Source organism: Salvia splendens, chromosome 17, assembly GCF_004379255.2.
Source record: "Salvia splendens isolate huo1 chromosome 17, SspV2, whole genome shotgun sequence".
NCBI classification, from domain to species: Eukaryota; Viridiplantae; Streptophyta; class Magnoliopsida; order Lamiales; family Lamiaceae; genus Salvia; species Salvia splendens.
Window position 1 is genome coordinate 344274 of NC_056048.1, and position 27963 is coordinate 372236.

General features: G+C 38.4%; 4 protein-coding genes and 2 pseudogenes across 9 annotated transcripts; 5 read left to right on the top strand and 1 right to left on the bottom strand.

Annotated features, from left to right (window-relative positions):
- The first annotated feature begins 3754 nt into the window (after positions 1–3754).
- On the top strand, positions 3755–3846 carry LOC121775619 (annotated as a pseudogene).
- A 9712-nt stretch (positions 3847–13558) lies between these two features.
- LOC121774132 lies at positions 13559–15360 on the bottom strand. Its single transcript, XM_042171049.1, has 2 exons — positions 14968–15360; positions 13559–14570 (listed from the first exon to the last, which is right to left on the bottom strand). Exons 1-2 carry the CDS (start codon positions 15234–15236, stop codon positions 13727–13729), a joined length of 1113 nt encoding a protein of 370 aa, XP_042026983.1. The 5' UTR covers positions 15237–15360; the 3' UTR covers positions 13559–13726.
- A 440-nt stretch (positions 15361–15800) lies between these two features.
- LOC121773419 (OPA3-like protein) lies at positions 15801–18748 on the top strand. The gene is made up of 4 exons (XM_042170281.1): positions 15801–16135; positions 17058–17192; positions 18015–18101; positions 18236–18748. Exons 1-4 carry the CDS (start codon positions 16010–16012, stop codon positions 18392–18394), a joined length of 507 nt encoding a protein of 168 aa, XP_042026215.1. The 5' UTR covers positions 15801–16009; the 3' UTR covers positions 18395–18748.
- A 718-nt stretch (positions 18749–19466) lies between these two features.
- On the top strand, positions 19467–22657 carry LOC121775170 (transcription factor VOZ1-like). Of its 5 annotated transcripts, none has more exons than XM_042172178.1 (5): positions 19467–19567; positions 20084–20336; positions 20830–20970; positions 21180–21708; positions 21792–22657. In XM_042172178.1, the coding sequence occupies exons 2-5, from the start codon at positions 20118–20120 to the stop codon at positions 22346–22348; spliced, it is 1446 nt and encodes a 481-aa protein (XP_042028112.1). In that variant the 5' UTR covers positions 19467–19567; positions 20084–20117; the 3' UTR covers positions 22349–22657. The 5 variants fall into 5 exon arrangements, with proteins under 5 accessions (XP_042028112.1, XP_042028111.1, XP_042028110.1 ...); XM_042172177.1 differs by lacking the exon at positions 19467–19567 and adding an exon at positions 19568–19668; XM_042172176.1 differs by lacking the exon at positions 19467–19567 and adding an exon at positions 19574–19921.
- A 130-nt stretch (positions 22658–22787) lies between these two features.
- Positions 22788–24546, top strand: LOC121775171 (annotated as a pseudogene).
- A 697-nt stretch (positions 24547–25243) lies between these two features.
- LOC121775227 lies at positions 25244–27960 on the top strand. 2 transcript variants are annotated; one of them, XM_042172265.1, is made up of 7 exons: positions 25244–25538; positions 25914–25943; positions 26796–26897; positions 27000–27090; positions 27297–27549; positions 27627–27681; positions 27777–27960. In XM_042172265.1, exons 1-7 carry the CDS (start codon positions 25431–25433, stop codon positions 27849–27851), a joined length of 714 nt encoding a protein of 237 aa, XP_042028199.1. In that variant the 5' UTR covers positions 25244–25430; the 3' UTR covers positions 27852–27960. The 2 variants fall into 2 exon arrangements, with proteins under 2 accessions (XP_042028199.1, XP_042028198.1); XM_042172264.1 differs by having other exon boundaries at positions 27627–27960.
- Positions 27961–27963: the final 3 nt, after the last annotated feature.

A 27963-nucleotide genomic window follows, 5' to 3' on the forward strand; every position in this document is an offset into this window, starting at 1 on the left:
CACCTTTAGTGGGGATCTTGATGGTGAGGTGATAAGTAGAGCAAACGGCCCGAACTGTGTTGAGCCAGTCTCTCCCCAGGATGATGTTGTACGGGGACCGAGCTCTTACCACAAAGAACTCGATCATCGTATTGGAGCTTGTAGGCGCTTTCCCCACCGTGATCGGAAGGCTGATAATACCTTCAGGGCGGGTGTCCTCCTGGGCGAAACTTTTCAGAGGAAGTGGAGCCGGACTGAGCCGAGCTGGATCCACTTCCATTTTATCAAAACATTCTTTAAAAAGAACGCTGACTGACGCTCCTGTATCCACAAATACTCTGTGGATCAGTTTGTTTGCCACTCCGGCTTGAATGACAATAGCGTCTTGGTGAGGAGAGATGGCTGGGACGGGATCGGCATCTGAAAATGTAATCACTTCGTCTTTCTTCAGCCTTTTATGTGTCGGCTCCTCTTGATTGGAACCTCTGCGTTCTGCTTTTAGGGACGACTTAGTCTTCCCGGCAGGGAGAGCATCAATAGTCTGGATTACTCCATCATATTGCGGCTCGTCGTCGTCTTCGGGATCTTCATGCCTTTTCGGATCCTGAGGATTGCAGTTCGCACCTCTCTGCTTTTTGTTCTTTTTCGGCTGCTTGCTTTGGTATTTTTTTAACGTTCCTGTTTTCACAAGAACATCAATACCTGCAGCCAAATTTCGGCACTCCTCGGTATCATGACCGTGGGCTTGATGGAAGGAGCAATATTGATCCTGAGGTCGCCGCGCGGCTGATTTCGTCATCCGCTTTGGTTTTTCGAACATATCGGAATGTAGTTCGAAAATTTCCGTCCTAGACTTGTTTAATGGTACGAACTGAGCGGGCGGCTTCTCAGGATTGAGCCGTGGCCCCAATCTGCCTTGTACCGGTGCCCTTTGAATTCTTTCAAAAGGAGTTCGGCGAGGAAGCACCTGGCCGCTTTGATCGGGCTTCTTTTTCTCTTCTTGGGATGAGCTGTCTAAAGACCGTTTTCGACGGTCTGCCTCATCCGCACGGGAAAACTGGTCCGCAATGTCCCACATTTCTTGAACTGTTTGCGGGCCGCACTCCACGAGCTTTCTGTAGAGAGCTCCGGGCAGGATTCCATTTTGGAATGCCGAAATGACAAGTAGATCATTGAGATTATCTACTTGTAGGCATTCCTTATGGAATCTCGTCAGGAAGTCGCTGATCTTTTCGTCGCGACCTTGACGTATAGAAAGCAGCTGAGCCGAGGTAATTCGGGCTTCCGCTTTCTGAAAGAACCTCCTATGGAAAGCATCCATTAGATCTCGGTAGGATCGAATGCTGTCTTGAGGAAGGCTGTCGAACCACCTTCTGGCGTTCCCGATGAGCAGCTCGGGGAACAGCTTGCACATATGGACCTCATTGAGACCCTGGTTCGCCATATTATATTGATAGCATCCCAAGAAGTCATGAGGATCCACTAGCCCGTCATAAGTCATTGACGGTGTCCGGTAGTTCCGCGGCAAAGGAGTTCGGATGATATCGTCCGAGAACGGAGTCTTTAATGCTCCGTACATGGCGAACCCGACATCTCTTCGGTACGGAGGAGAAGGAGTTCTCCTGTGATTCCGGTGCCGAGGAGAAACAGGAACATGTCGGGGTTGAGGATTCTTCTTCCTGGAGGACACGGCACTACTGCGGTAGTGACTTTCATGTCTGGATGAGGAAGGAGAATCTACCGTTTTCGTCTTCGGCTGTTGGCTCTTTTGCAGGAAGGCTAAAAACTCCTCTTGCTTCTCAGCCAAGAACAGCTTGACAGCCTCATTCAAATCAGGCTGCTGGGAAGACTCGGTGTGTGGACCTTTTGAGCGGCTTGTTCCTTCACCGTGAGAACTGGAGACAGACTTCTCACGAGGCTGCTTTCCAGGCCTATGGGCTGCTGGATTAGCTTCCTCATGGTCATCACGGACGGAGGCACGGGAATTATGTGATCTGGCATGCATTTTTTTTTTGTGGTGGAAAAAGGGTCAAAAATTCGCTTTATCACAGATTTGGTTCTCTGTTTCCCACAGACGGCGCCAGTGATGAAGCCGCGAATTTCTGATGTTTGTAAATGTTGGTAGAGAATAAAGATCGCGACACAATGAATTTACGTGGTTCGATTTACTGAAGTAAATCTACGTCCACGGGAAGAAAAGAGGGCAGAGTTGTATTGCTTGATCTGGGATTACAGCTTACAATACACACTTGCTATATAATCTATTCTGTCTCTAGAGAACGAAAGAGTGAGAGTCCTCCTCTGTCAGATCTAAGTTCTATTTATATATTGAACTGAGATTGTGGCTTGCATCACCACCCTAAGTCGTGGAGGTCATGGAGGTCATGAGATCCTGCGTGGCCACTAACTAGGCAGTGGCTTACATCATCAGTAATTATGTCGTGGATGTCGTGGAGGTCATGAGATCCTGCGTGGCCACTAACTAGGCAGTGGCTTACATCATCAGTAATTATGTCGTGGATGTCGTGGAGGTCATGCATGAGTCCGCTATCTCCCAGTTCGGTCGAATACTGAGACCGAACTGCTGAATTATTGCCGAGCAGCTTTTGCCGATCTGAGAGTAGAGCTTGATGCCGACCTGAGAGCAGAGTTTGATTGGTTGGCTTTTACCGAGCTGTAGGCTGGGGCCGAACTCTTTGGTTGTGCCGAACTGAACTCTTTAGTCATGCCGGACTGATACTCTTTCTTGGGCTTTAGGCTGATGGGCTTGTTTAGTACGTACTCCATCAGATATATTAATAAACAATTATATACTAGAAGAAAAAGAAACTGAAAAATACAAACGGCTTTTGCCTGTTGAAAAGTTGATTTATTAATGTGGTGTCGCTAAAATAGGACCTAACTTTCAATGAACTTATTCAGAATATTAATTATAATTGTCCCCTCTATATCGATTGAAATTAGGTTGGAGGTTTGGTAGAAGTAACGAAGTTTATGTTCATAGAAATTGCTTCTGTTGTATATATTCACATAAATTTAGAGTTTAATTTCAGTCTTAATATATCCAAAAAGTCTTATCATGAAAAAAAATTGATACAAAACAAACGCTCAAGCCATAGTAGTTGGCGAGCCAAGAATGCAACAGATAAGAGCAGCGAAATAACCAAATCGACTACAACATGACAAAACACAGGAAAAAATGTCTACACTCCAATCCATCACAATGGTGTAAGCGAGACCAAACGGCCAAACAAATTTATACGAGTACAACACACACAAGCCCACTACCATCTTACGGCGCAACCAACGTCCCAACGGCTAGAAACTTTCCACATCGCGAGGTTAACCCTTTTCAAAGATTTCGTGATTATGTTTAGTTATTTAATTTAACTTTGCCCTTTGATTTTAGTAAACAATAGTTAAAATATCTTGTAATCAAGCCGATTAGATTATAATCTCATTTACGACTTCTCTTTGTCGGTTCTTTTTCGATTCGCATAAGAGAGTCGAATCACATATATGAGATGTTAGAAACATATAGACATATGTTGTCTTTTTTTTACTAAGTGTTGAAATAGAATGATAATTTTTTTTTTCTGAAACACTTACCCTATCTTTTCTCCCATTTCTTTCGAAATCCTAAATATCGAGCATTTCTAATGTCCTTTTGTCGATTTGCTATCATCCACGACTCTCTAGCCCTATCACAAAAGTAGTTAACATCACAAGACAATGAAGCATACACATTTCACACCAACAACTAGAAGAGAGATCCGTCCCTTCGAGGACATCTTATAAAACTGGAACGATACAAAGAAGATTAGCAAGACCCCTGCGCAATGATATAGAGAAGATTAGCATGATCCCTGCGCAATAATAACATACATGAATCAAACAGAAGAGAAAATTGAGCAAAAGCCACCTGAGACTATAAACTCATCTAAATTATTATGCAAAATACATCTCCAATCTCCATAGTTATACAATTACGAAAATGAAAATGCATATGGACATAATAGTAAATATATATTTATAGGTATAGACCTAAGGGCATCCACAACGCTAGCTCGTTGCCAGCTCGGTCTCGTCTCGGTGAGACGAGACAGCATCGAGCCAGCGATGCGGCCACTCCGTCTCATCCCGTATCCCTCCGCCGAGAGCATGTTGGCGAGCCAGCGATGCGGCCACCCTCATTGGCCACGTGGCGAGCTCCCGTGCGGCCGTGACTCCCACTCGCCGGCCCGCGAGTGAGTGTCATTTATATCCGTTGAAAAAAATATTTTTTTTGTTATTTTTAAAAATTTCGAAAAAATTGAAAAAAAAAATAAATTTCCCCAAAAAAACTAGCCTTTTTTTCTATTTTTAAGCCCCAAATCACTTCTATAAATATCAAATCATTCCCACAAATTATCCACCATAAAAAACTCTCTGTTCTTACTCAAACACTCTACATTCTTCATCTCAAAACATTATTCTTCTCCCAAATTTTTTATAGCATCACTTTCCATGATTATGCGGATTTCAATAAATTGTAATATTAGGATTTCAATTATGTATTTTTCGTATTTTCGGATGTTGTGATTTTCGTGGTTTTTAATGATTTTATGAATTATTAGTATTAATTTAATATTTCAATGAAATATTAATTGAATTTGTTGGAAATAAAAATAAAAAATGAAATTGAATAAATAGTTAAGGGATGAGATGGTTAAGAGATGGAGGGTTGTAAATGCTGTCTTTTAATTAAAAGATGGTGTAAAAAGTGTAGTGCAATCATGAATAGTTAAGAGATGATATGGTATTGAGATATAGAATTTGGATGGCCTAAGATTTTCCAAAGTGATAAAAGCACGACAACCTCGACCTTACCAATTGCTTAAAAGGGCAATTTTGAGTTGAATTTTCCCCCAAATAATATGTAAATAGTGAAACTGTCGGAATTATGTATTTATCCAACAGAAAATTCACCTCATTTTTTTTTCTGAATTTTTTTTAAAGGAGCTGAGATTATATGTGTGATGTCAGATTTGACACGAAAATTGAAAACCTGGTTTATAACAGAGGAGCATTGACCATATTGGCTACAACTATAGTGTAGCTGGTGCTATTTTGTACACTTTTAGATTGGCCCCATTATCTAATTAATCATTTTTTTCGTACATGGCTATATTTGTCACTTCTTTAGTCCTTTTGTCTAAGGATCAATTGTAAGTCATGAATTTTCAAAATAATTTGTTTTTTCACGTCAACTTTAAATGTTGCATGAAAAGTTATAAACTTTATCGGACTATATAAACTTCCAATTTGACCCGACCCGATAGATTTACGACACAATTACTTATCCTATGTTGCGCGCCGGAGGCGTGACTTGACAAAACTCCACTAATTCTGATGATTTCTTTTCCATCTTTGCAATCTCTAACCCTAAACTTATCACAAAAATATAAGTAGAACAAAAGAAAACATACAAATCGAATTCGACAGAAAAATCGTCATAAATATACAAATCGAGTTCCACAAATTGAATTCAACATAAAAGTAGCATTAATTCAATAATTCGAATTGAACCCTAAATTTGTCATTCGCCAAATCACGCCTCCGACGCGTCATGTAGGATAAATTTGTGTCGGAAATCTATCGGGTCGAGTTGGATGGAAAATTTACACGGTTCGGTGAAGTTCATGACTTTTCATGCAACATTTAAAGTTCACGAAAAAAACCAAACTATATTGAAAGTTTATGACTTTACAGGCAATTCACCCTTTGTCTAATGATTAATGACATGCATTTTGTTTTAGTAATGATATTTTGGAGAGTTTTAAGTGGCGCAAAATGTTATGAATATGCATACTTATACTCCCTCCATTCGCAAAATATTGTCCAAATTTGACTCGGCACGAGTTTAAGAAATGTGAAAAAAAGTGAGTAGAAAAAGTTAGTGGAATATAGGTCTCACATTTATATATTAGTTTTATAATAAAATGTGAGTATAATGAGTTAGTGGAAAGTGAGTTTATTTACAAAAAATGGATAAAAAACAAAACTGGACAATATTTCACGGACGTGAGGAGTATCATTTAGATTTTAAAAGTGCAGTTAGAAAATCGACAGAGTTTGATTTCGTTCTCAGTGAGTACATGGTAAAAAATTTGGTCATGTATATAAGTGCAGACATGTAATTGGATATTTTCTTCACACTAAATTTAGCGGTTGATTTTTTTACAGTTCGCCGCCGAGATGGAAAGTTCTAAACTTACCGAGTTAGTTAAAAGAATTAAGATTCTGATGTTGTAAATTGTACAACTAGAATTGTATTTATTATAAGTAGTACTTTTCCAGTACTGATATTGTTACGACAGAGAAAGATATGACAACTTCACAACTAGTCAACTCAAGAAACAAAAATCACAACTATTTTTAGGTAGCTATATTGACTGTTCTCAGTTATTAGGAGTAATTTAGATTACTAGGTTCATAAGTAAAAAAAGTACTCCTAGTACTACAGAAATGAAATTGTTACCACAAATAATAAATTTACGGACTTGTTATTTTTATTTTAAAAATTGTTTGTGAATAATCGAAGTGTTTATAGGCCAGAAGAGAACATGATTTTTGTGAATTGAAAATGATAAAAATAAAGTTTAAAAATAGATAATCATTGTTAAGGACGTTGATATTTTTATACTACTTCACTTCTTTGGGCCAAGTTTGAAGATAATGGGCCTCTATACAAAGCATCCCAATTAATAGTGAAATTTGGAATTGATGAGGTCATTCTATAAGTAGAATCCATTTTCTTCGCTATTATAGGTCTCTATTTAAAATAAATACTCCCTCCGTCCCACAAAAATATGCACTCTTTCCTTTTTAGTCCACCCACAAGAATATATAATTTCCAATTCTAAAAAACCTTTTCTCCCTAATAAGGTGGGACCAATTTCCTACTAACAATACTTTAATTACTTTTTCTCTCTATCTCTCTTACTTTACCAATTTTGCATTAAAACTCGTGCCAAACTCAAAGTCCATATTCTTTGGGGACGGGGGAGTACTAAGAAAAATTATAATTTTAACCATATATACTCTAATTCCAATCTTGTAGGCTTATAGCTTCAATTCTAATTTTCCTGAAATATCATCCACTTATTTTTTCCTCACATTTTTTATCACACACGAGTAAACCTAACGTTTAGGGATATTGTCATATAATATTACTGAACTTTTCATTTTTTTTTACTATATAAGTTTGAACTTGACGTATAACAACATGAACTTAAAATAGTTGTTGAATTTTTGCACCAGCGACAAAATTCAACTACGTTACAGATGGATAACCTTATATGGCTTATGTGATGTAATAATAAATGAAATGTAGCTTAATTGTGTCGCCGGTGGAAAAAAAAACTAACAATTATTTAAGTTCGTGATATTATATGTCAAGTTTAAAATTTGTGGAAAAAAACAACTTATAAAATGTTTTGTGATTTTAGGGGTCAATATCCCTAACATTTATACTATGTAATAGCATATACCTACATAGTTTATGTAAATAATTACTTTATGCTATGCAGCACAACTAATTAATTAATTGATTTATGCTGCATACTTTATATAAGGAACACTTTTCGTTTAGTCTATATAAATACGGAGTATTATTTAATTTACATTTAGCGTGTTCGGTTTGCAAGATTGTATCCCGGGATTAAATTAATAGTGTGTTTGGTTCATTAGATTTAATCCCACAACTCAATCCTAGATGAATAATCATGAGATAATTAGTTATAGCTAACCTCATATGACTAAAATAATCTCACAACTCAATCCTAGATTATATCTTGATATTATTTTATCTAGGAAACCGAACACCACCATTATGTACATGTTGTACGATTTTAATACTTCCGAAAATATTATTGACATAATTAATTCCATAAATGAATTAAATTTAAAGTTGGATTTAATTTGTTCATTTTTATCTTTAACTTCAACAAAATTAACAAAAAAATTAAAATTGAGTAATTAATAGTATATGATTATAAACGTATACAAAATGAATATACACGTTACTAAACTTTGTCTTAGGTAGATACATTAATCTGTCTTCTCACTAAAGAAAAGAAAAGGATAAAGCATGCACCAATACACTCTACCCTAATTTAAACCAAAAAACTCATGGCTAATGTTGGTTATTTTAGTGTAATTGAATTAACTTGATTTATCAATATTGTTATAATGAGACATCATACAAGTTTGGAAAGTGCGGAGTGCACACTTGTTTGAATTCATTATGATTAGACGGGGGTTCGGGGGCAGCGCCCCCGAGTAGCGGGGTCCAAGGGGCCGCAGCCCCTGGCTGGGGTCAAGCTGTATAGAAAATTCATCCGGAAATATAATTTCTGATAGTCGAAGGACTAATTTACAATTTTCGAAACCCTTTGGAAAAACAGTTAAAATCGATTAAGAAACGAAGAGACGCAACGTTTCGTGAAAAGACGCGACTTATTGATCATTTTCGGTTCAAAGTGGTGATCGCAGAACCAACATACGAAACTTCTAAACCTGAATTGTATCCGATCAAATATTGGTAGAACCGCCAAATTGATTTGATCTGAAAGTGTTGTTCACGCCTTTCAGAATATCCTATTGTTCACATTTGAGTAAATATCCCTAACAAAGATCAAATCAATTCTCTGAAGATGTTGAACAAGGAAACGACGAAGGAAGCAACGAAAGGTTTCGCGAAGTTGGACAAGTTTGCTGGCCAGGATTTCAGACGCTGGCAAAAGAAGATGCATTTCATGTTGACGAATCTAAATGTCGTGTATGTCCTGAGTACTCCCATGCCCGAGGTTGTTGAAAATGAAACTCTGGAACAAACAAGGAGGCGGATGAAGTGGGAGAACGACGACTACATATGTCGTGGTCACATCTTAAACGGTATGTCTGATTCCTTATTTGATGTGTATCAAAACATAGAGTCTGCTAAAGAGTTGTGAGATTCCCTCGAAGCCAAATATATGGCAGAAGATGCCTCTAGCAAGAAATTTCTTGTTGGGAATTTTATTAACTATAAAATGGTGAATTCGAGGCCTGTCATGGAACAATACAACAAATTGTAGAGGATATTGGGACAGTTTTCCCAATATGATATGAAAATGGATGAATCCATTTCTGTTTCTAGCATTATATATAAACTGCCATCCTCCTGGAAAGATTTTAAAAATAATCTGAAACATAAGATGGAAGAGTTGAATCTGGTCGAACTTGGAAGTGACTTCTAAATCGAACAGTCCATACGTGATATGGAAAAAGGCTCTGTTGGTAATGATAAAACAATGGTTGGTTCTTCTGTGAACATGGTGGAAGAGGGTGAATCCTCCAAGTCTGTTAAAGAGAAATGAACATTTCAAGGGAAATGAAAGTTTCAAGGAAACAATAGTAAGGCTGGGAATAAGAAGCCTAAACTGATGTACTGGAAGTGCGGTAAATCCGGGCACTTCAAGAGGGATTGCAAGTCTGGAAACGGTGTAAGTAAATGAAAGAACGAGGTTGGTACAAGTGGATCCAAGGATCCGGGAAAACAACCAGGTTCGTTTTCTGTACCTAATGATCATTCTGTAGAGAACTATTATGCATCAATAATTTCTTAAGCACTTTATGTGCAGGATGATGATCTCTCATGGTGGGTTGATTCGGGTGCAACATGTCATGTGTGCAAGGATCGTCAATGGTTCAAAGATTTCAAACCAATTGAAGATGGATCTTCATAGAAGATGGGCAATGTTGCAACTGAACCAATTAAAGGAAACTCTTTAGTTTTAGAAAATGTTGTGTATGTACCTGGAATTTGTAAAAACTTAGTATCTGGTTTGTATTAAATAATTGTGGATATAAACAAGTTTTAGAAAGTGACAAATACATTCTATCAAGACATGGTACTTTTATTGGATTCGGTTATCTTTGTGGTATGTTTAAGTTGAATCTAGATGTTTCTTTTGTTGAAAATTCTGTTTGCATGACTTCTACTAGTTCTAGTAATCATGTTAGCAAATCAGAATTATGGCATGCTAGATTAGGTCATGTACATTACAAGAGATTGAAAGATATGTCGAAAATGAGTTTAATACCAGCTTTTGAATTGAATGTTGAAAGGTGTAAAACTTGCATGTTAACTAAGATTACTCGACTACCTTTCAATAAACATATCAGTAAAGATACTAAGGTATTAGAACTTATACACAGTGATTTGTGTGACTTTCATTCGACTCCATCACTTGGTAATAAAAAGTATGTAGTTACTTTTATTGATGATGCTTCTAGATATTGCAATGTCTATCTATGCCATTCAAAAGATGAAGCTCTTGATAAATTTAAAATCTTCAAAGAAAGTGTAGAGCTCCATCATGGTGTGAAGATTAAAGTTCTTCGCACTGATAGGGGATGTGAGTATTATGATCCAGCATATTTCGAATCTACAGGTATAGTACATCAGACCACTGCTCCATATACACCACAACAAAATGGTGTAGCAGAAAGAAAGAATAAAACATTGAAAGAAATGGTTATTTCAATGTTGTGCTATTCTGGCCTAAGTGAAGGATTTTGAGGTGAGGTTATGTTAACAGCCTGTTATTTATTGAACAGAGTTCCTAATAAAAGGAACAAGATAACCCCTTATGAACTTTGGCATAAGAAACCACCAAAACTGAGTTATCTCAGAGTTTGGGGTTGTCGGGCTGTGGTAAGACTAACTGACCCTAAAATTAAAACCATAGGTCAAAGAGGTATTGATTGTGTATTTCTTGGCTATCCTGAAAATTCTGTTTGCTATAGGTTCTATGTCATAGAACCTAATGACTAATTATCCGTACACTCTATTATTGAGTCAAAAGATGCTGATTTTGGCAATGAGGAGTCTTTACCTAAACTTGGAGGCATGATTGCAAGTTCTAGTAACTGTGATGTAACTAACAAAGTGACTAATACACCTCATGAGGCTAGGAGAAGTGGTAGAGCAAGAAAAGCTAAGTCTTTTGGTGATGATTTCCAATTGTACTTGGTAGAAGGATCAAGGAATGAAATTAACTTTCAATATCAATATTGTTTTAATATTGGTGATGATCCAAGGACCTACAAAGAAGCTATGGCATCGAGGGATGCTGCATTTTGAAAAGAGGCAATCCAAGATGAGATGGATTCTATAATCCAAAATAATACTTGGAAACTGACTGATTTACCATCTGGGTGTGAACCTTTGGATTGTAAATGGATCTTCAAAACGAAGATGAAGGTGGATAGAAGCATAGACAAATATAAAGCCAGATTGGTTATCCAAGGATTTAGACAAAAGGAAGGAATTGATTTCTTTGATACTTATGCTCCTATTGCTAGGATTTCCACCATTAGATTATTGTTAGCACTTGCTGCTATACATAATCTTATAATTCACCAGATGGATGTTAAGACTGCCTTTTTGAATGGTGAATTAGATGAAGAGATTTACATGAAACAACCAGAAGGCTTTGTCATGCCTGGTAATGAACATAAGGTATGTAAATTGGTAAAATCTCTTTATGGACTAAAGCCAGCCCCCAAGCAATGACATCAAAAGTTTGATGACGTGGTGTTGTCTAATGGTTTTGTATTAAATCAAGCAGATAAGTGTGTTTATAGCAAATTTGATACTACTGGTAAATGGGTGATCATTTGCCTATAGATGACATGTTGATCTTTGGTACTGACCAAGATCAAGTTGATAAAACAAATGAATTTTTGTCATCTAAGTTTGAGATGAAAGACATGGGGAAGACTGATGTGATTCTTATTAATTAAGATCACACATGGAGAACAAGAAGTTTCCATTTCTCAATCACATTATATTGAGAAGGTGTTGGAAAAATTTAATTTCAAAGATTGTTCTCCAGTTAAGACTCTTTTTTATCGTAGTGCAAAACTTGTGCCTAATAAAGGAGTTGTTGTGAATCAGCTTGAATATTCAAAGGCTATTGGATCACTCATGTATGCTATGATTAGTACTAAACCCGATATAGCCTTTGCAGTTGAAAAATTGAGTCGATATACTCACAATCCAAGTTTAATTCATTGGCAAGCAATGAATCGAGTATTTAGATACTTAAAAGGAACCATGGATTATAGTTTGTCTTATTCTGGATTTCCTTCTGTTCTTGAAGGATATTCAGATGCAAGTTAAATTATCAATATGGAAGTTCATTCTTCCATAAGTGGTTGGGTATTCCGTCTTGGAGGTGGTGCTATATGTTGGGCATCAAAGAAACAAACTTGTATCACTAATTCAACAATGAAATCCGAGTTTGTGGCATTAGCAGCAGCTGGTAAAGAGGCTGAATGACTAAAAAATTTAATTTATGAAATTCCATTATAGCCTAAACCGATATCACCTATATCTATCAGATGTGATAGTGCAGCTACCTTGGCTAAGGCATATAGTCAAGTGTATAATGGAAAGTCAAGACACTTAGGTGTTAGACATAGCATGATTCGTGAACTTATTACGGATGGAGTGATATCTGTGGAGTTTGTGAGAACTCATAACAATTTAGCCGATCATTTAACCAAAGGGTTAAGTAGAGATCTTGTGCACAAGTCGGCTATAGGGATGAGATTAAAGTCCACTATAAATCTCTGATATTAAGATACCCAATTCCCATTTAGTATGATACTAGATGTTGAATTCAATGTGGAAGGCTTAATGTTTAGAGATTGGAACACATTGAAGAATCATCACAAGGTATGTGTTCAGACGTACAAGTTAAAGAGGTTGAATGTATATATTCTTAATAGTTCTTTTGAAAAATTGCATATGTAGGTGCAAGAATAAAAGAACTACCTATATAAGCATGAAGATTAGTCGCTTCAAGAAACTAGGACTTGGTTTCGACATGTTTATGAAGGATAAGGACATATGCTAGTAAATATAGTGTCAAGATAGAAAATATTTGTATGTAAACTTTTGTGTACATTATTTTCATGTATTCAATGTGAGTTCCCAGGGTTCAATCCTTAGAGACACCCTGGGTATTCGAATGTATGGAATGTGTAATGTACTAATGTGCAATTAAATCGTTACGATATTTCATTTATGCAAAAGTTTGAATTTTGAGATGACTTGTTTTTAGTTAATCAAGGATTGCACTAAAATAGGGGAGGATTGTTGGTTATTTTAGTGTAATTGGATTAACTTGATTGATCAATATTTTTATAATGAGACATCATACAAGTTTGGAAAGTGTGGAGTGCACGCTTGTTTGAATTCATTATGATTAGAAGGGGTTCGGGGGACAGCGCCCCCGAGTAGCGTGGTCCATGGGGCGGCAGCCCCTGGCGGGGTCCAATAGCTGGGGTCGAGCTGTATAGAAAATTCATCCAGAAATATAATTTCTGATAGTCGAAGGACTAATTTGTAATTTTTAAACCCTTTGGAAAAACAGTTAAAATCGATTAAGAAACGAAGAGACGCAACGTTTTGTGAAAAGACGCGACGTTTCATTTCAGGCCTCTTCTTATTGATCATTTTCGGTTCAAAGTGGTGATCGCAGAATCAACATACGAAACTTTTAAACCTGAATTGTATCCGATCAAATATTGGTAGAACCGCCAAATTGATTTGATCTGAAAGTGTTGTTCACGCCTTTCAGAATATCCTATTGTTCACATTTGAGTAAATATCCCTAACAGCTAATGCAGTAATCACTCAACTGCCCACCTATTACATATTAAACTTTACATTGCACCCTTTCGAGTTCGCCCTTCTCAGTTTCTCACTCAGCGGCGACGGCGCTGGCGACGGCGACAACGGTGTTAACACCCCGGGCGATCGACACGACCCGCTCCGATTCAACGTCGTCGACGGACACTTCAAGATCCCCTTGATAGGCTTCTTCGTCCCGCCTCCCGACGACGATGATGACTCATCGTCCTCGTCGTCGCTAGAGTTCCCGCTTTTCTCGTTGTCTCCTCCCGACGAAGACCTTGGGGAGTCTCCGTCGAATTTGAATATCGGCGAATCGTCCCCGCTCGGGAGGTCAAAGTCGTTGACCTCCGCAAGGTAGTCGGGGAAAGGATCCTCTCGGCGCTTGCTGCCGAGGAGATCCTCCATCCGGGCCCGGATTTCAATGTCGTCCTCGTCTCCGGTTTGGCGCTTTTTTCTCCCGGGGAGCTTTAACCATCCCTCGGCGAGGAGTTGTAGAGAATTGAGATTTTTTAGGAAAGAGGAAGTGGTTTTCTTCTCTTTGTTGATGATCCGCTTTTTGTCGAACATTCGCGTGGCCACGAGGCTGGTGACGAACAACTGGCAGATGACGCGCTTGATCTGCGCGTGGCGGTCAAAGGAGGCGGAGTCGGTGAGCCCGGTCATCCTCTTGATCCCGACGACCTTGCGGGCGAGGTCGCCGAGATCGTACCGCTTGTATTTCGGGTCCTTGTAAACCCTAGCCGCGATGTGGCCGATGTCGATTTTCGCCCTTTTGAGACCTAATTTGTTGAAGGGGAGGAGCTCGATTTTCTCGGTGATGCCGAAGCCGACGAAGCGGATCCGTTTGTCGGCGAGGAACCTGGTCCAATTATTCAATTTTCAGTCAAATATTATATAACGGGGTGAATTGCTTTAATCAAATTTTGGTCGATCTCACAACTTTAAAAATTAGGCAGAAAAACATAAAGTTTGGATTTCTTTGCAATTATCACATATGTAATTTTTAGATAAAACTGAATCTGATATAACACCCGTGAAATTAGATGTTGATGTCATAATGAGCTAAACGATGTTGTTTAGTCGTGAAGAAAATAATACTATGATTTGGTTGAAACAATATAAACAATACATTGCAAGGAAGTGACCAATTTTTTTTACCATGTTATGATTGAGAAACAATCAGTTGATTTTTTAAAGTTATGAGATAAACTAGAATTTAACAAAATTTAATAAAAATATAAGAGGTGTTTGAGAACCTGTGGATGGGGGCGGGGAGTGATTCCCCGGCGGAGAAGCGGAGGATGACGCAACCGACGCCAAAGTTGAGGAAGAGAAGGATGATGGACGGGTCGCGGGGGTGGGGCATGACATCGAGGCCGACAACCGGGGGCTGATCCCACGTCTTTCCCTCGGGGAAAAGGAAGTCGATTTCACATAAAGATTCGAAGACCTTCTTCTTGAAGGTGATGCCTTCAAGCTTCACCTCGAAACGGTTGGTGCGGAGGTATACATCCCCAGCCGCCATGGACGGAGAAACACGAGCAAATGTGGACAAGAAATCGAAATCGCAATCGCAATCGCACAGTCTTTGGATGTTTTAGCATCTGCCAAAGACTAGGATATGAGCCAGCCTAGCATGGTGGTGGCCATCTGTGTGCGGTTGATCAAAACAAAACTTGAAACTCAAGGATTCGGAGGAGAAATATAGACAAGAATAGGATCTAGATTCGGTTGGAAAATGATGGTAAATCCTTATTTAGGAACTACCACCATTGGTTTTTTTTTTTACTTCTATTTTTAGGGGATGAGCTTCGTCTACCTATTATTTAGTTGATGATTCTCCACGAATATAGTGTTTTGTTTCTACTTAAAATTAATTTTAAGAAAATTGCAACTCCACCTTATATGAAGTGTTAGCTGAAATTCACAAACAAATAAGTACTAGCTTGGTAGAATTTTATAAGCATTAAGCACTGTATTTAATAAAAAAGAACAGAAAAGTTTGAATGTGTCTGTATTTTCGAATATTACACAAATAATCGTTCTATAACAAACAACGATTTATAATAGTAGAAAAGTAAAAACGCGTTTCGAGAGCATCGCCATCTTTGCCATTGCTCTGCAATCTTCCTCACTCTAGCTTGAATTTCTCATTATTGCCTTGCTTTTCTAGAAACTCTGAACCAGTCAACCATTTCCCCTCCGTCAATATATCCAGAAGATTTAGATTCTGTTTATGTTGTTATAAACTCAAAAAGGCTGGAGTTCTGTTTTCGTGAGGAATAGCGATCAGTAGTAATGCTCCCTCTATTGAAGCTAGGAACGCTTGCCCTAAAAACTCTGAGCAAACCCATTGCCGCTAGACTCAAGAAGCAGGCTGGGATTCACCCCAAATTCAGAAATATGATAGTTAGCGTAGCTCAGGTATTCTACATTCTTCCTTCTGGGATTTCTGATTTTGTTCAAATTGATCCTTCTTTACTTATACGTCGATTGAAATCGAGGGTGAAATCGTTTGTCTAATTTTGAGATTTTGTTTCTCTATTGATTAAGACTTCTGCCTTGATTCGATTTTTTGGCATTAGGTGATTTGACCTCTAAACCCCATGATTTAGAATTTTTTAGGTCATTGCTGGGAGCCTTTACATTTATCCTGCATATTTAATGCCTCTATGAAAGTGAAAAGGAGTGGAATGTGATTGTAATGAGGGGATTGATTTGGTGCAATCTGAGTAGTGTGTTATGAAAACTTTATTGAGCCGTCATTTTAAGGTTTAGCTCATTTTTTTTTAATTAAGATGTGGAATTATATGAAATTGATATGATGATATCTAGTTATCAGTTTCTGTATAGAGCAATTTATTCCAGCTATATTGTTTGGATTTATTGGTGCATTGATCACTGAGGATTGAATGAGGCAGAGCTGTGTCTCTTTGATGTTCATATTCCTATTGTAATGTGGTTTTCGTTTAGCTCTAGGAATCTGTAAAATTTTCTTTAACAGACGTCACTTGGCTCGTCAGTGGTATTCTTATGCTGGATACCTTAGTTGTTGCATCAGATTGGTGTAGGTTTTTAATTCCTTAACTTTATGTATTTTCTCAGTGATATTATGGGATGTGTAATCTTGTGACTTTTGTTTCGCTCATATCATCTTCTCTTTTGGTTTCGCCTTTTTTCCAAATTTCCTTCTTTGTGATCTCTTGTATCTGTTGAATTATAGTCTTGAATCTCTCTAGTAGTTGACCTATCTTAGCAAGCTAGCACTGATTGGTTTGGCAGTTGCCCGATGTGTTTGACCATCACTGATTTTTAACTGCCTTATTCCATTTCTTGCTTGAACCAGGCTAATCACAGGATCACAACAACCATGCAAAGGCGCATATATGGTCATGCAACAGATGTGGAAATCCGACCTCTGAATGAAGAAAAGGCTGTTCAAGCTGCAGTTGATCTCATGGGGGAACTTTTTGTCTTCTCGGTATTTTTCTTCCTGCTTCAAGTTTCCTTCAGCTACTTTTTGTGTTGAATTTTCTTGAATTATTGCACTTCTTTGTTATGTTGGGACATGAACATTTCGTAATTCAACTGTAACATCCCCCGACCGTGCAAGAACATTTGGTAATTCAACTGTAACAGACTTGTTCATGAAAACTACTATAAAAAGAACACATATTTGCCACTGATATTGCCTGTAACATTTTGATTTCCAGCCTGTATTTACTTGGTCAAGTCGTGAAATTCTTGATTTCCACGGAAAACCACCAAATCCCTTTAGCATGAAGCACCCTTTGTCATATTTGGAGCTGTATCCTTTTTAGCTCTTAATATTTGATGTTCTACTGACTTGATATTCTATCAAGTAAGTAAATGGATTGAGTCATGCTTTGGAAAAAAGGTCTTTTTCCTTTCTAAATTGTAAATGGATTGAGTCATGCTCTAGAAACTTTTACTCATTCAAAGGAGTTACCGGTTGAACTTCTTCTATGAAATCAGTGCTGGTGGCCTTATTTGAGTGGATATATAGTACCTCAAAAATCTCCAAAGATTGGTAAATTGCAAAATTGTTCGTAGTGTAAATGATTTATACTGGCAAGAAGCCATTCACTACAAATGACTCTTCTCTACATTCCCTTACTGTAGTTTCAGAGTACTAGTTTCATTATTTTGATAACTCTGGAATTGAAAAACATTTTCAGTTTCTACCTCATGACTAGCTTTGTACCCATCTTTTTAAAAGGCAATAATTCATACTACCTGACTCATTCTTGTTTTCTGATGATGTTCCAAATTACGTGATCAGGTGGCAGTGGCTGCTTTGTTTTTCGAGGTACAGAGAAGTGCTCGATCAGAAGCAAAAAAGGAGGAAATTCGCAGGCAGGAAATGGAGGTAAATTACTTCAACTTATAGCTTCTTTATACCCTACCTGAGTTTGCATCCATTATATGTGCATTGAGTTTCTGTTAATTGGACTAAACCCGGAGTTGCTGCCGACACAAAATTCAAAACTGAACGGTTTCCAGGGAATGAGACAACGGGATGAAGAGTTAGCTCAGGAGGTAGAGCTTCTGAAGCAAAAGCTAGCAGAGATCGAGAAAATGGCCAACGCACGAGGCCTTGCCGGAGTGTTTAACTTCAGGCAGGCTCAAGCTGAAGAAGCCAGGCCAACACCTGCAGCTTGATCTGCTGGAATCACTAATAATTAATCTAGCATTGGATGAATCAGCTTGACCCTGATTCACCTCATCCTATTCTTTTACCCATTTTTTAAAAGAAAGATGTAAAAAAATAAGATAAATCAATTTGTTGTCATATTTTTGGCATGGGTTTTTAGTTGAAGGAATCTTGAAAAATATTTGAAGAATTGATCTTGTTTAGTGTTGATGATGGAATGTGATTCCATTCATTTGCTTAGTGATATTTGATGTGTAAAACAGGATAAAAAGCCTTTTGAAGGTGCTTTGTTGTTTGAAAGATCATATGGTGCATTGAACCATATGATTCAAAAAATATCTATCCCATGAAATTCTCTTGTATGTCTCTTAGTTCATAAACCTTTGTCAAATTCTGATAGTGAATCTACGCTTTATATTGATCGCATAGTTTGTGAATTCTGAGATTTTTGCGACTTCAAAATCTATTGTAAATTACCAAATTACTGATGTCATATACTCTATCAAACCTTAACCAAAACGATGTCATATACTCTAATCGAACATCAACCAAAAAAACGATATACTTTACTAAATTATTTATAGTAGTACTAAATTAAACACTTTCATTTGTTATATTCTTTCTATATTGTTTCATCTCTTCCATCTCATTTATTTTAATATAAAACTCTAATTTAACAAATAAAATTATTTATTCAGTATATATCACAATGGTTATTTACTGTCTACAATATGTTGTTTATATTGACGTTCAATAGATCTATATAAAATATTTATTGACGTTCTATAGATGTATATAAAAAAAATTATCAAGTTATATTATAATCTAAGTTTAGGATAATTGCAAAATCAGAATACATCAATAATTTAATAAAGCATTTGATTAATTGCAATATCAGATTTAATCAATAAGTAATTTAATATTAACTGAGTGATTTTAAAATGACGAAAGTTGAATTTACAATAATGGTAAATAAAATAAAGAGATAAATTCGGAAGGTATGGGCTATGGCATTGCAATCTATCACAAATATGCAGTGAATTTAACAAAAAATTCCATAAAACAAAAAATCAAAGGTATAAAAGAGGAAAATAAAAACATTACTCTGAATTTCACCATCTTCGATTCAGTCATTACGATTTACGAAGGAGCCCACTCTTCTCTCTCTCCACTTCGAACCGGTAAATTCGACCCCTCTCTTCTCTCTCTCTCTATCTATCCGACACACACGCACATAGGCAGGTTTACATTATGGTGCTTCACAAGGGATGCCCTTTTAGCTGTATGGCATATTTTGCTTTACTTTTGTGCATAAGATTTTCCAAGATCCAAGTCTTACCTTTTGTGTTTCTCAATTTCGCTAGTTTTCTCGGTACCATTGCGTGATTGGCGTGCAATTTAGGGTTTGTGGCTTCGGTTTTTGTTCATTGCTGGCTGCCCTTTTTAATCTAAATTGGGTACCCCTTCAAGAGTTGAACATTACCGCCCTAATTTTTGTGATCTGATTTGCAATTTGATTCTTCTATATCGTGTAGGTAGAGAATTTTGTGGTTTGCTTGTTTAAATTGTTCGTTGTTAGAATTGAAATGTACAGAATTTTGATTTGCTGAGATGGGGTTGGGGATTTTGCCTTCACTTTTACTAGTTTATCTGGATGGATCTTTATACTTGTTCTGATCCGTTAGTGACGTCTTCAGACTGCTGCTGACATTTTCTGGTAGTATTACTTGGATGGGGAAGGGTTCCAAGAGCGGTGCATCACACCAGCTCTTCAAGGACAAGGCGAAGAATCGGGTGGATGATCTGCAGGGGGTCTTTAGTGATCTCCAATCAGCTAGGAAGGAGAGCCGTTCGGTTGATGTGGCCATGCTTGAAGAGCAAGTTAGCCAGATACTTCGTGAGTGGAAATCCGAGCTTAGTGAGTCATCCCCAGCTTCTTCTCTCCAGCAGGTATTCCTTGGCAAGCTGGCCTAGATTTATCATTTATGGTTATACATGCATCGTCATTCCGTGAAATCATCTCCTTTTGAGCTCTGTGATATATATATATCCTGGATTTGGACAGCTGAGTTCGAATCATGCCACCTTGAGGATAGTAAGTTATGCATTTCTTTCTTTGTAGTACTTGGGATGGCATATGGCGATCCATATCGATCCCTTTATTGATTCTTTCAATTTTCTGCTTTTATGTGCATTTGGATATCATGTATATTGTCACATAAACTTTGGCCTTCTGATTAGCATACCATGGTTTGTGTTGGTAAGTATTAAGAAGGTTCTTTCTTCTGCTTTTCATCCTCCAAATATGGTGTATATGCAGAACAATTTAAATGTGGTCTTGCCGTCTTGGTTGTTTATCATGCAAATGATTAAATATATGCATCCATCACCCCTACAATAATTGAGAACTTTGAGTTTGAATTGATGGACGATTATTGTACAGGGGGGAAGCCTGGGTATTTCAACGGATATTTACCGGCTGCTGCAGCTTTGTGAGGAGGAAGATGATGCTACCAGTGTGTTAGCTGCACCGAAACCGGATCCTGATGCACAGAAGGCTGTGGATCAATATACTTCTCAAGAGGTTAGCAAATAACTGTTATATTTTTGGTGTTAGATGTTTGGTTCTGATGCCTTTGTAATAATATTTAGTCTCAATGATTTTTTTTGTAATTTGGAGTAAAATACACCTAAGATGCACCTGTGCCCTGAGTTGCTGTGATTTTTCTTCAACTTTCCCTTATGGTGAACTGGCTGTCCTTCTCATCCCAACTTGTTTGTTCTTTCTTGCAGAATTTTGATGTCCCCAATGGCCCTGAAGAACAAGGCTTCCAGTTGGAGGAGCAATGCAAAAATACTGCCGTGGGAGTTAACATGGAAATGAATAATATGAATGTTCCTTCACAGCTAGAATATCATTCATTTGATTTTCACCAGGATTTCGAACAACAGTATATAATAGGCTTTGATGGCACCGGGTTCACCGGGGAGGGTGTTATGCCTCAGATTCCTGGGTATCTGCCAAATATCAGCCCCCCACCTTCTGCTTTCTTAGGGCCAAAGTGTGCCCTTTGGGATTGCACCAGACCAGCATTGGGGTTAGAATGGTGTCAAAAGTCTGATGACTATTGCAGTATCTATCATGCTGGGCTTGCACCTAGTGAAGGCTATCCTGGTAGTCCTCCTGTTGTACGACCGAGAGGCATTGGCTTAAAGGACAATCTACTTTTTGCTGCTCTTGGTTCAAAGGCACAAGGAAAAGATGTAGGTATTCCTGAATGTGAGGGTGCTGCTACAGCAAAATCACCTTGGAATGCACCTGGTAAGTGGGTTGTTTTGATCGTGTACCCTCTTTGTGTTTATGTTTATTACATATATGAATGTTTTACTTGTACTGTTGGGCAGAGCTCTTTGATCTCACTGTCCTGGATGGCGAAACAATCAGGGAGTGGCTGTTTTTTGATAAGCCGCGCAGAGCCTTTGAGAGTGGTAACAGGAAGCAACGGTCACTTCCAGATTACAATGGGAGGGGTTGGCATGAGTCCCGGAAACAAGTGATCAATGAATTTGGAGGGTTGAAGAAATCGTACTACATGGATCCTCAGCCGATGGAGAATTTTGAGTGGCACCTTTATGAATATGAGATCAACAAGTATAACGCGTTTGCGTTATACAGACTGGAAGTCAAGCGTGCTGATGCCAAGAAGAGTCCGAAAGGGAAGTTGGGCAACGATTCTCTTGCTGATCTGCAAAAGCAGATGGGAAGGCTGAGTGCTGAGGTCCCAAATGAGAAGCAACGTGTTGTCAAAGGAAGGGGGAAGGGCACTGCAAAGGAGGGAAGTGCAAGAATTCACTCTGGTTCGAACTCGTTGGCGGCTACACCAGGTGCAGGGATTGATTATCTTGTGGAAGATATCAATGGGTACTACATACATGATGATGGTTCTGGGAAAAAAGAATAGGCTTTATATCCAAAGTATATATAATTGCTCTTTGTTCACTCTGGCCTCCACTCTCCAGGCAAAGTGGTGAAGTTGTTTTCACCTTATATTTTTTTTTTCCTGAATGGTCAAGTTATGTTGATAGGGATTACTGATGACACATACAAATGAGTTGGTTCATTTTGTCTTTGTTATGGTGAAAATACTAATTGCACTTCTTGTGCAACTTTGTAGGGAGAATTTGTTCAAGCCTGACAACCTGTAACTACCCAACCTCTTTCCACCTTTCCAATGCATTTTCTTCAATATATGTTCACATGGTTTAAAAGATATTGTGGATTCACAGTTCTTGTTCCAACCTTTGCCTTTTTGGGTCAGACAAGCAGACTCTTTCGTAAAAACTTATGAAACTAACCAATTTCAGACATGAATTCTGTTACCATCTTGTCATGCATGTCTACCAATTCAAACTTATATAATGGTTTCAAACTATTTCCATGATACAAAAAGAAATGGAAAGCTTGAAAATCATCATGTATCCATGGCTGGCAATGGGGCATCTCACCTCATTCCTTCACATCTCCAACAAACTAGCAGAAAGAGGCCACAAAATCTTCTTCCTCCTCCCTCCCAAAACCCTACCAAAATTACAACAATTCAATCTCCACCCTCATCTCATAACCTTCCTCCCTCTCACCATCCCCCATCTCCAAGGCCTGCCTCACGGCGCCCAGACCACCGCCGACGTCCCGTTCCATCTCCACAGCCTCCTGAGGCGCGCGATGGACCTCACGCAGCCTGCCATCGAGCAGCTGCTCGACGAACTCAAACCCGAGTTCATCTTCTTCGACTTCACCCCGTGGCTCCCTGCCTTAGCGCGGCGCTACAAGGTGAAGTCTGTTCACTACTGCACCATCAGCCCGGCTGCGGTGGCGTACATGATCCGCGACGAGCCCTCGACCGAGGCCTTCTTGGAGCCCCCGGCCGGGTTCCCACCCTCGGCGATCAAGCTCCACGCGCACGAGGCACGTGCTCTTCTTCAAGTGAACAACAGCAGGCATGTGCTCCATAAATTAACTTTAATATTGGTTGCTAAAATTATTGTGTCACGCGGGTTTCAAAACCACACATAAGACTTGATCGTGAAACTGACACAATTCATAATAATTTACGATATTATTGACTATTTTTAACTTTGCAGAAAGTACACTAAGTTCGTGATATTAGCGACTATTTGGCCTTAATTATAAAACTGGTTGAGCCTCTATCAACATTTTTTTCTGGTGGCGGACGCAGGGAATACGACGGCGCCACCACATTCGTGCAGAGGATGCTGACGTGTTTCGAAAAATGTGACAGATTAGGATTCCGATCTTGTCGGGAGATCGAGGGGCCATACTGCAATTTTCTCGAGACGAGGTTCAAGAAACCGGTTAATCTAGCCGGTTTTGTCGTACCAGAACCTTCGCCACGACTAGACCATAAATGGAGGGAATGGTTGGATCAGTTTGAAACGAAATCCGTTGTGTACTGTGCATTCGGCAGTGAAGCTAGATTAACAAAGGATCAGTTTCAAGAAGTGGTCCTTGGTCTGGAGCGGACAGGGCTCCCGTTTCTGGCGGCGCTGAAGCCGCCGCTGGGGGCGGAGACGGCGGAGGAAGCTCTGCCGGAAAGGGTGGGAGAGAGTTAAGGTGTGGTGGTGGATGATTGGGTGCAGCAGCAGTTGATCTTGAAGCATCCCTGCGGGTGGGGGTCGTTGTCGGAGGCGATGGTGAGTGAGTGTGTGATGGTGGCGGCGCCGCATGCGGGGGATCAGGTGATCAATGCGAGAGTGGCGGCGGGGGAGCTGAGGTTGAGAGAGATGGAGATGGAGTGTTGACCAAGGAAGGGGTGGCGGAGGCGGTGAGGTTGGTGATGGGAGATGGGAGGGAAGTGAGGGAGAATCATGCCAAGTTGAGGGAGTTGTTGGGACAAGGGTTTGAGGAATCTTACATGGATGCCTTCGTTAGGAATCTGTTTCTTCTTCTGCACTAATTGCTTAGTGCTCATGTTCGGTTTGATGGACTAAATAATTACCGAGTCTTATGAATGTTGGTTTGTTGGGTGGACTGCCTACCTTCCTTAATCTTAGGATAATGTCTTTTGGTTTATGAGTTGCGGCTAATTTCTTCAGCAATCATGGAACAAGCTTATCAAGCTAATCTCGAGTACTCTTTATGACTTTATGTATTAATGTGTCATTAATTAGTTCAATATTGTTAATTACAAATAAAAATGGTTTTATGACTAATATTATTGTAGAATTCTGTAATATTTCACGAATTCAAAATTTGATCCTAAAAATCATGATTTTTTATAGTTTTGAGATTTACCAAATCGAAGAAGATGATGAATTTCAAATTGACAAATTTGGGCACTGAACGCTCAACCCTGTATTTATTTGACTGAGGTTTAAACGTAGTGCGAACAACATTATTTAGATTATCGATCGAGCTACATATGATTCGATTTTGTCAGAATTGTCCACTATAGAAAATCCGTAATTCAACTACAATCATAATATTAATAATTAATAGCCCTACATGGAGCCTTTTGCATAGCAGTAAGGACCTTAGACACTGTTGACCGAGGTAACATTTGTGGAATTGAATTTCCTAAAAAAATAAACCTTGGGCTTTTGGAGTATGGCGCGACATGCGGTGGAATCAGTTGGGTTTATGGAGTATGGGGCTGCATATATGCGGTGGAATCCGTCAATAACGCGGCCTTTAAATTTAAATTTGTTTAATAAAAAAAATAGCCCTAAAAAAAGTTGTAAGTAAATTTTAACCGATTGCACGGACGGTGTACAATAATCAAATTAAAATAGAAAAACTTGCTGAGAAAGCAAAATTCAAGATTAGATTTTTATAAGATGGAGTACTAGTATAAATTCTGTCTTGATATTCTTAATTTTTACTAGAAAATAAGTAAAAAAGCGATTCTCGCACAACCGAAGCAGCCAAATGGAAATCAAACTACGTAGCTATCAATTTCAATTGCGGAATTCATCGAATTCGTGTTGCTAATTTGTTATTTAATCAGCATTCGAAAGATTTTTATCATGCAAATTTTACAGAGATGGCGAAGCCTGTTGATTCTCAGCAACACCTTTACTCAATCGACGAGATTAGCTGCGGCAGCAACACATTTGGCTTCATTTCATTCCGCTGTAAGATTCTTCATTTCTCCTTCTGGGCTTTTGTTTTAGTTAAGTTTGGCTTCATTAGCATATGCTTACTCTTTTTTAACTCCTATTTTTCTGAATTTATTGCTTCTGTTGGATACTTTGGGTAGATTTAGGGCTTAATTATGTTTGAATAAATTAGGGCTCAAATATATTTGAAGCAGAGTGTTTGTCCTGATTTTCTCAACCATCATCCTTCAGATCACAATTTGTGTTTTTCTTCTTCCTGGAAATGGTCTGTAACGTTGTGATTTCAATGAAATGTTCTTGCCTTTTCATTTATGTGATTATTTGCTAGTTCTAGCTGTCATAGATTTATATACTGAAATGCTGTGTTTTGATAATTGGAATGTGTTGCAGGGTGTAACAAGAGATGAAGACCAATCAAAGGTAGAGAAGTTCTATCCCATTTCTTGTTAAAGATATTGCATTCAGTCAAAACATTTTGTAATGCGTCTTATATAAGGCCGTCTACATAAATCCACCTACACCGCGCTGTATCATTTGTTAGCATGTTTGATTTATACTTTCTAATGACCATGATGTGACCATCACCACCCTTGTCTGTGAAGTTTTTCATTTACGACTATAACTAATCATCAATTTACCATGCCTAAATCCTAATCCCAGCTCTCTTATGTGTGTGTGTGTGTGTATTCAAGTGGAAAAGAGTCTTGATATGCTCGTTCTAGCTCCTACAAGTTCAAGTATTTTTCTAAATAGAATTTCAATTTGAAAACTTTTTTCTTCTGGATTTATCCAACAGAGCATCCTTTGCAGATTATGGAAGGCCTAGTCTTTCTGACAGTTTGATGCTTCATTATCATTACCGTATGCATGAATGTAAAACCTGCTCTTGTTCTAAGTTCTCTCTGTCAACAGCTCACAAAGTTTCATCTTACAAACCATTACCCGTAGCTTGATATCTTCGTAGTGGGGGGAGTAGTAAAGATAATGACGCATTTAGAGACGGACAGTTTTAATGTTTTTCCTGGCACTTGTGTAATTAAAGTGCATTTCCATCTTTTCCAACCACCTCCTTCATAATTGCTGACACTTTGCTGGATACCGGAGGTTTCTCTACAACGCTAACCTCAGCATCATATCTAACTTAAATTCATCCTGTCAATGTCAGGGGAAGTCTCATTCCTTCGTTTGGACGACTGACGGATGCCTTTTATCAGCTAACAAGTATTTTTTTCATGTATTAACATATACTACTTTACTGCTCTTTCTTTTCAGACTTATATAAGATATACAGTACGGCAGAAACGGCCCAACACAACTAAGAAAGATCTTAAAAGTATTCTCTATAATGGGGGGTGCTCAACATCAAGATACCAGGTCTGCATTTCTCATTCGCATATATCTGGATACATACATGGCTGGCCTCATATGCAATTATAGTTTCCGGTCCTTTTTTTTATAATTCTCTCATTTTCAAAGGTAGCGGGAGACTATGCAGATCGATTAAACAAGAAATCTCGAATAAAGGCTGCTCATCATTCTAAGAGAGCTGCTCAAAGAAAGTTGAAACGTAAGTTTCACCTCGCAGTTCTTCTATTTGAATTTTCTTTCAAAATGTGCTAAAATATGAGAGGTTTAATCTTTTTCCGAAGTGATATAAAGATATTCTTTACATTCTTGTAATGCAACTGATTATATTAGAATTTTCTTCCTAAATATGTCTATAGATTACTGAGTAAACAATCGTCTAATTCATTTACTTGTTTCTATATTTAGGGAAGCATCAGAGAGAAAACACGTTCGATGATTGTGATGACGACCCTGCAAAAGCATTTTTTGCTGCTTTCGGAAGAGACGGCTCAAGCTGGAACTTCAGATGCCGGGAGCAGAGATCCGAGTGGACAGAATACTCCAACCAGAGTAACAGTAGATTCAGCGAACATGCAGCTAAAAGCGTGACATACGCTGATCGGAAAATCCTTGGTTTGCCAGAAACTGGTCCTCTGAAAATCGAAGATGTCAAAACTGCGTAAGCACTTCAATTGTCACATTTCTCAAGCATGTTGTGTTGGCTTGAAATTGTGAGAGTTGTCTGTTGTTATGCAGATTTCGGTCGTCTGCTTTGAAGTGGCATCCCGACAGGCATCAACCGTCTTCACGAGTAACTAAATTTTCATCTCCCGTCCGCTTTACTTTTGCTATTTCATCTGTATACGTATTATTATTAGATGATGACAAGGATTCTTGATTTCACAGGCCGCTGCTCAAGAACAGTTTAAGCACTGTGTCGATGCATATAAATCACTATGCGCGAGTGTCTCATCGCGCTAGACACAGAATTTGTTGGTCTACGAGCCACTTAATTTAGTGTATTTCTACTTATTTTGTAATTGAACGTTGATGATTAATGATTCTTGATTTATCTTTGTGACCGTCATAATTG

What these genes read in the sequence shown, in the direction of transcription:
- LOC121774132 (XM_042171049.1), bottom strand. Translation starts at nt 15,236, where the DNA reads ATGGCGGCTGGGGATGTATACCTCCGCACCAACCGTTTCGAGGTGAAG. An exon ending in CTCCCCGCCCCCATCCACAG is followed by an intron (nt 14,571 to 14,967) that starts GTTCTCAAACAC and finishes TAATTGGACCAG; the next exon opens with GTTCCTCGCCGACAAACGGA.
- LOC121773419 (XM_042170281.1), top strand. Translation starts at nt 16,010, where the DNA reads ATGCTCCCTCTATTGAAGCTAGGAACGCTTGCCCTAAAAACTCTGAGC. An exon ending in TGATAGTTAGCGTAGCTCAG is followed by an intron (nt 16,136 to 17,057) that starts GTATTCTACATT and finishes TGCTTGAACCAG; the next exon opens with GCTAATCACAGGATCACAAC. An exon ending in TTCGCAGGCAGGAAATGGAG is followed by an intron (nt 18,102 to 18,235) that starts GTAAATTACTTC and finishes AACGGTTTCCAG; the next exon opens with GGAATGAGACAACGGGATGA.
- LOC121775170 (XM_042172178.1), top strand. Translation starts at nt 20,118, where the DNA reads ATGGGGAAGGGTTCCAAGAGCGGTGCATCACACCAGCTCTTCAAGGAC. An exon ending in ATCAATATACTTCTCAAGAG is followed by an intron (nt 20,971 to 21,179) that starts GTTAGCAAATAA and finishes TCTTTCTTGCAG; the next exon opens with AATTTTGATGTCCCCAATGG. An exon ending in ATCACCTTGGAATGCACCTG is followed by an intron (nt 21,709 to 21,791) that starts GTAAGTGGGTTG and finishes ACTGTTGGGCAG; the next exon opens with AGCTCTTTGATCTCACTGTC.
- LOC121775227 (XM_042172264.1), top strand. Translation starts at nt 25,431, where the DNA reads ATGCAAATTTTACAGAGATGGCGAAGCCTGTTGATTCTCAGCAACACC. An exon ending in TGCTCAAAGAAAGTTGAAAC is followed by an intron (nt 27,091 to 27,296) that starts GTAAGTTTCACC and finishes TTCTATATTTAG; the next exon opens with GGAAGCATCAGAGAGAAAAC. An exon ending in ATCGAAGATGTCAAAACTGC is followed by an intron (nt 27,550 to 27,626) that starts GTAAGCACTTCA and finishes GTTGTTATGCAG; the next exon opens with ATTTCGGTCGTCTGCTTTGA.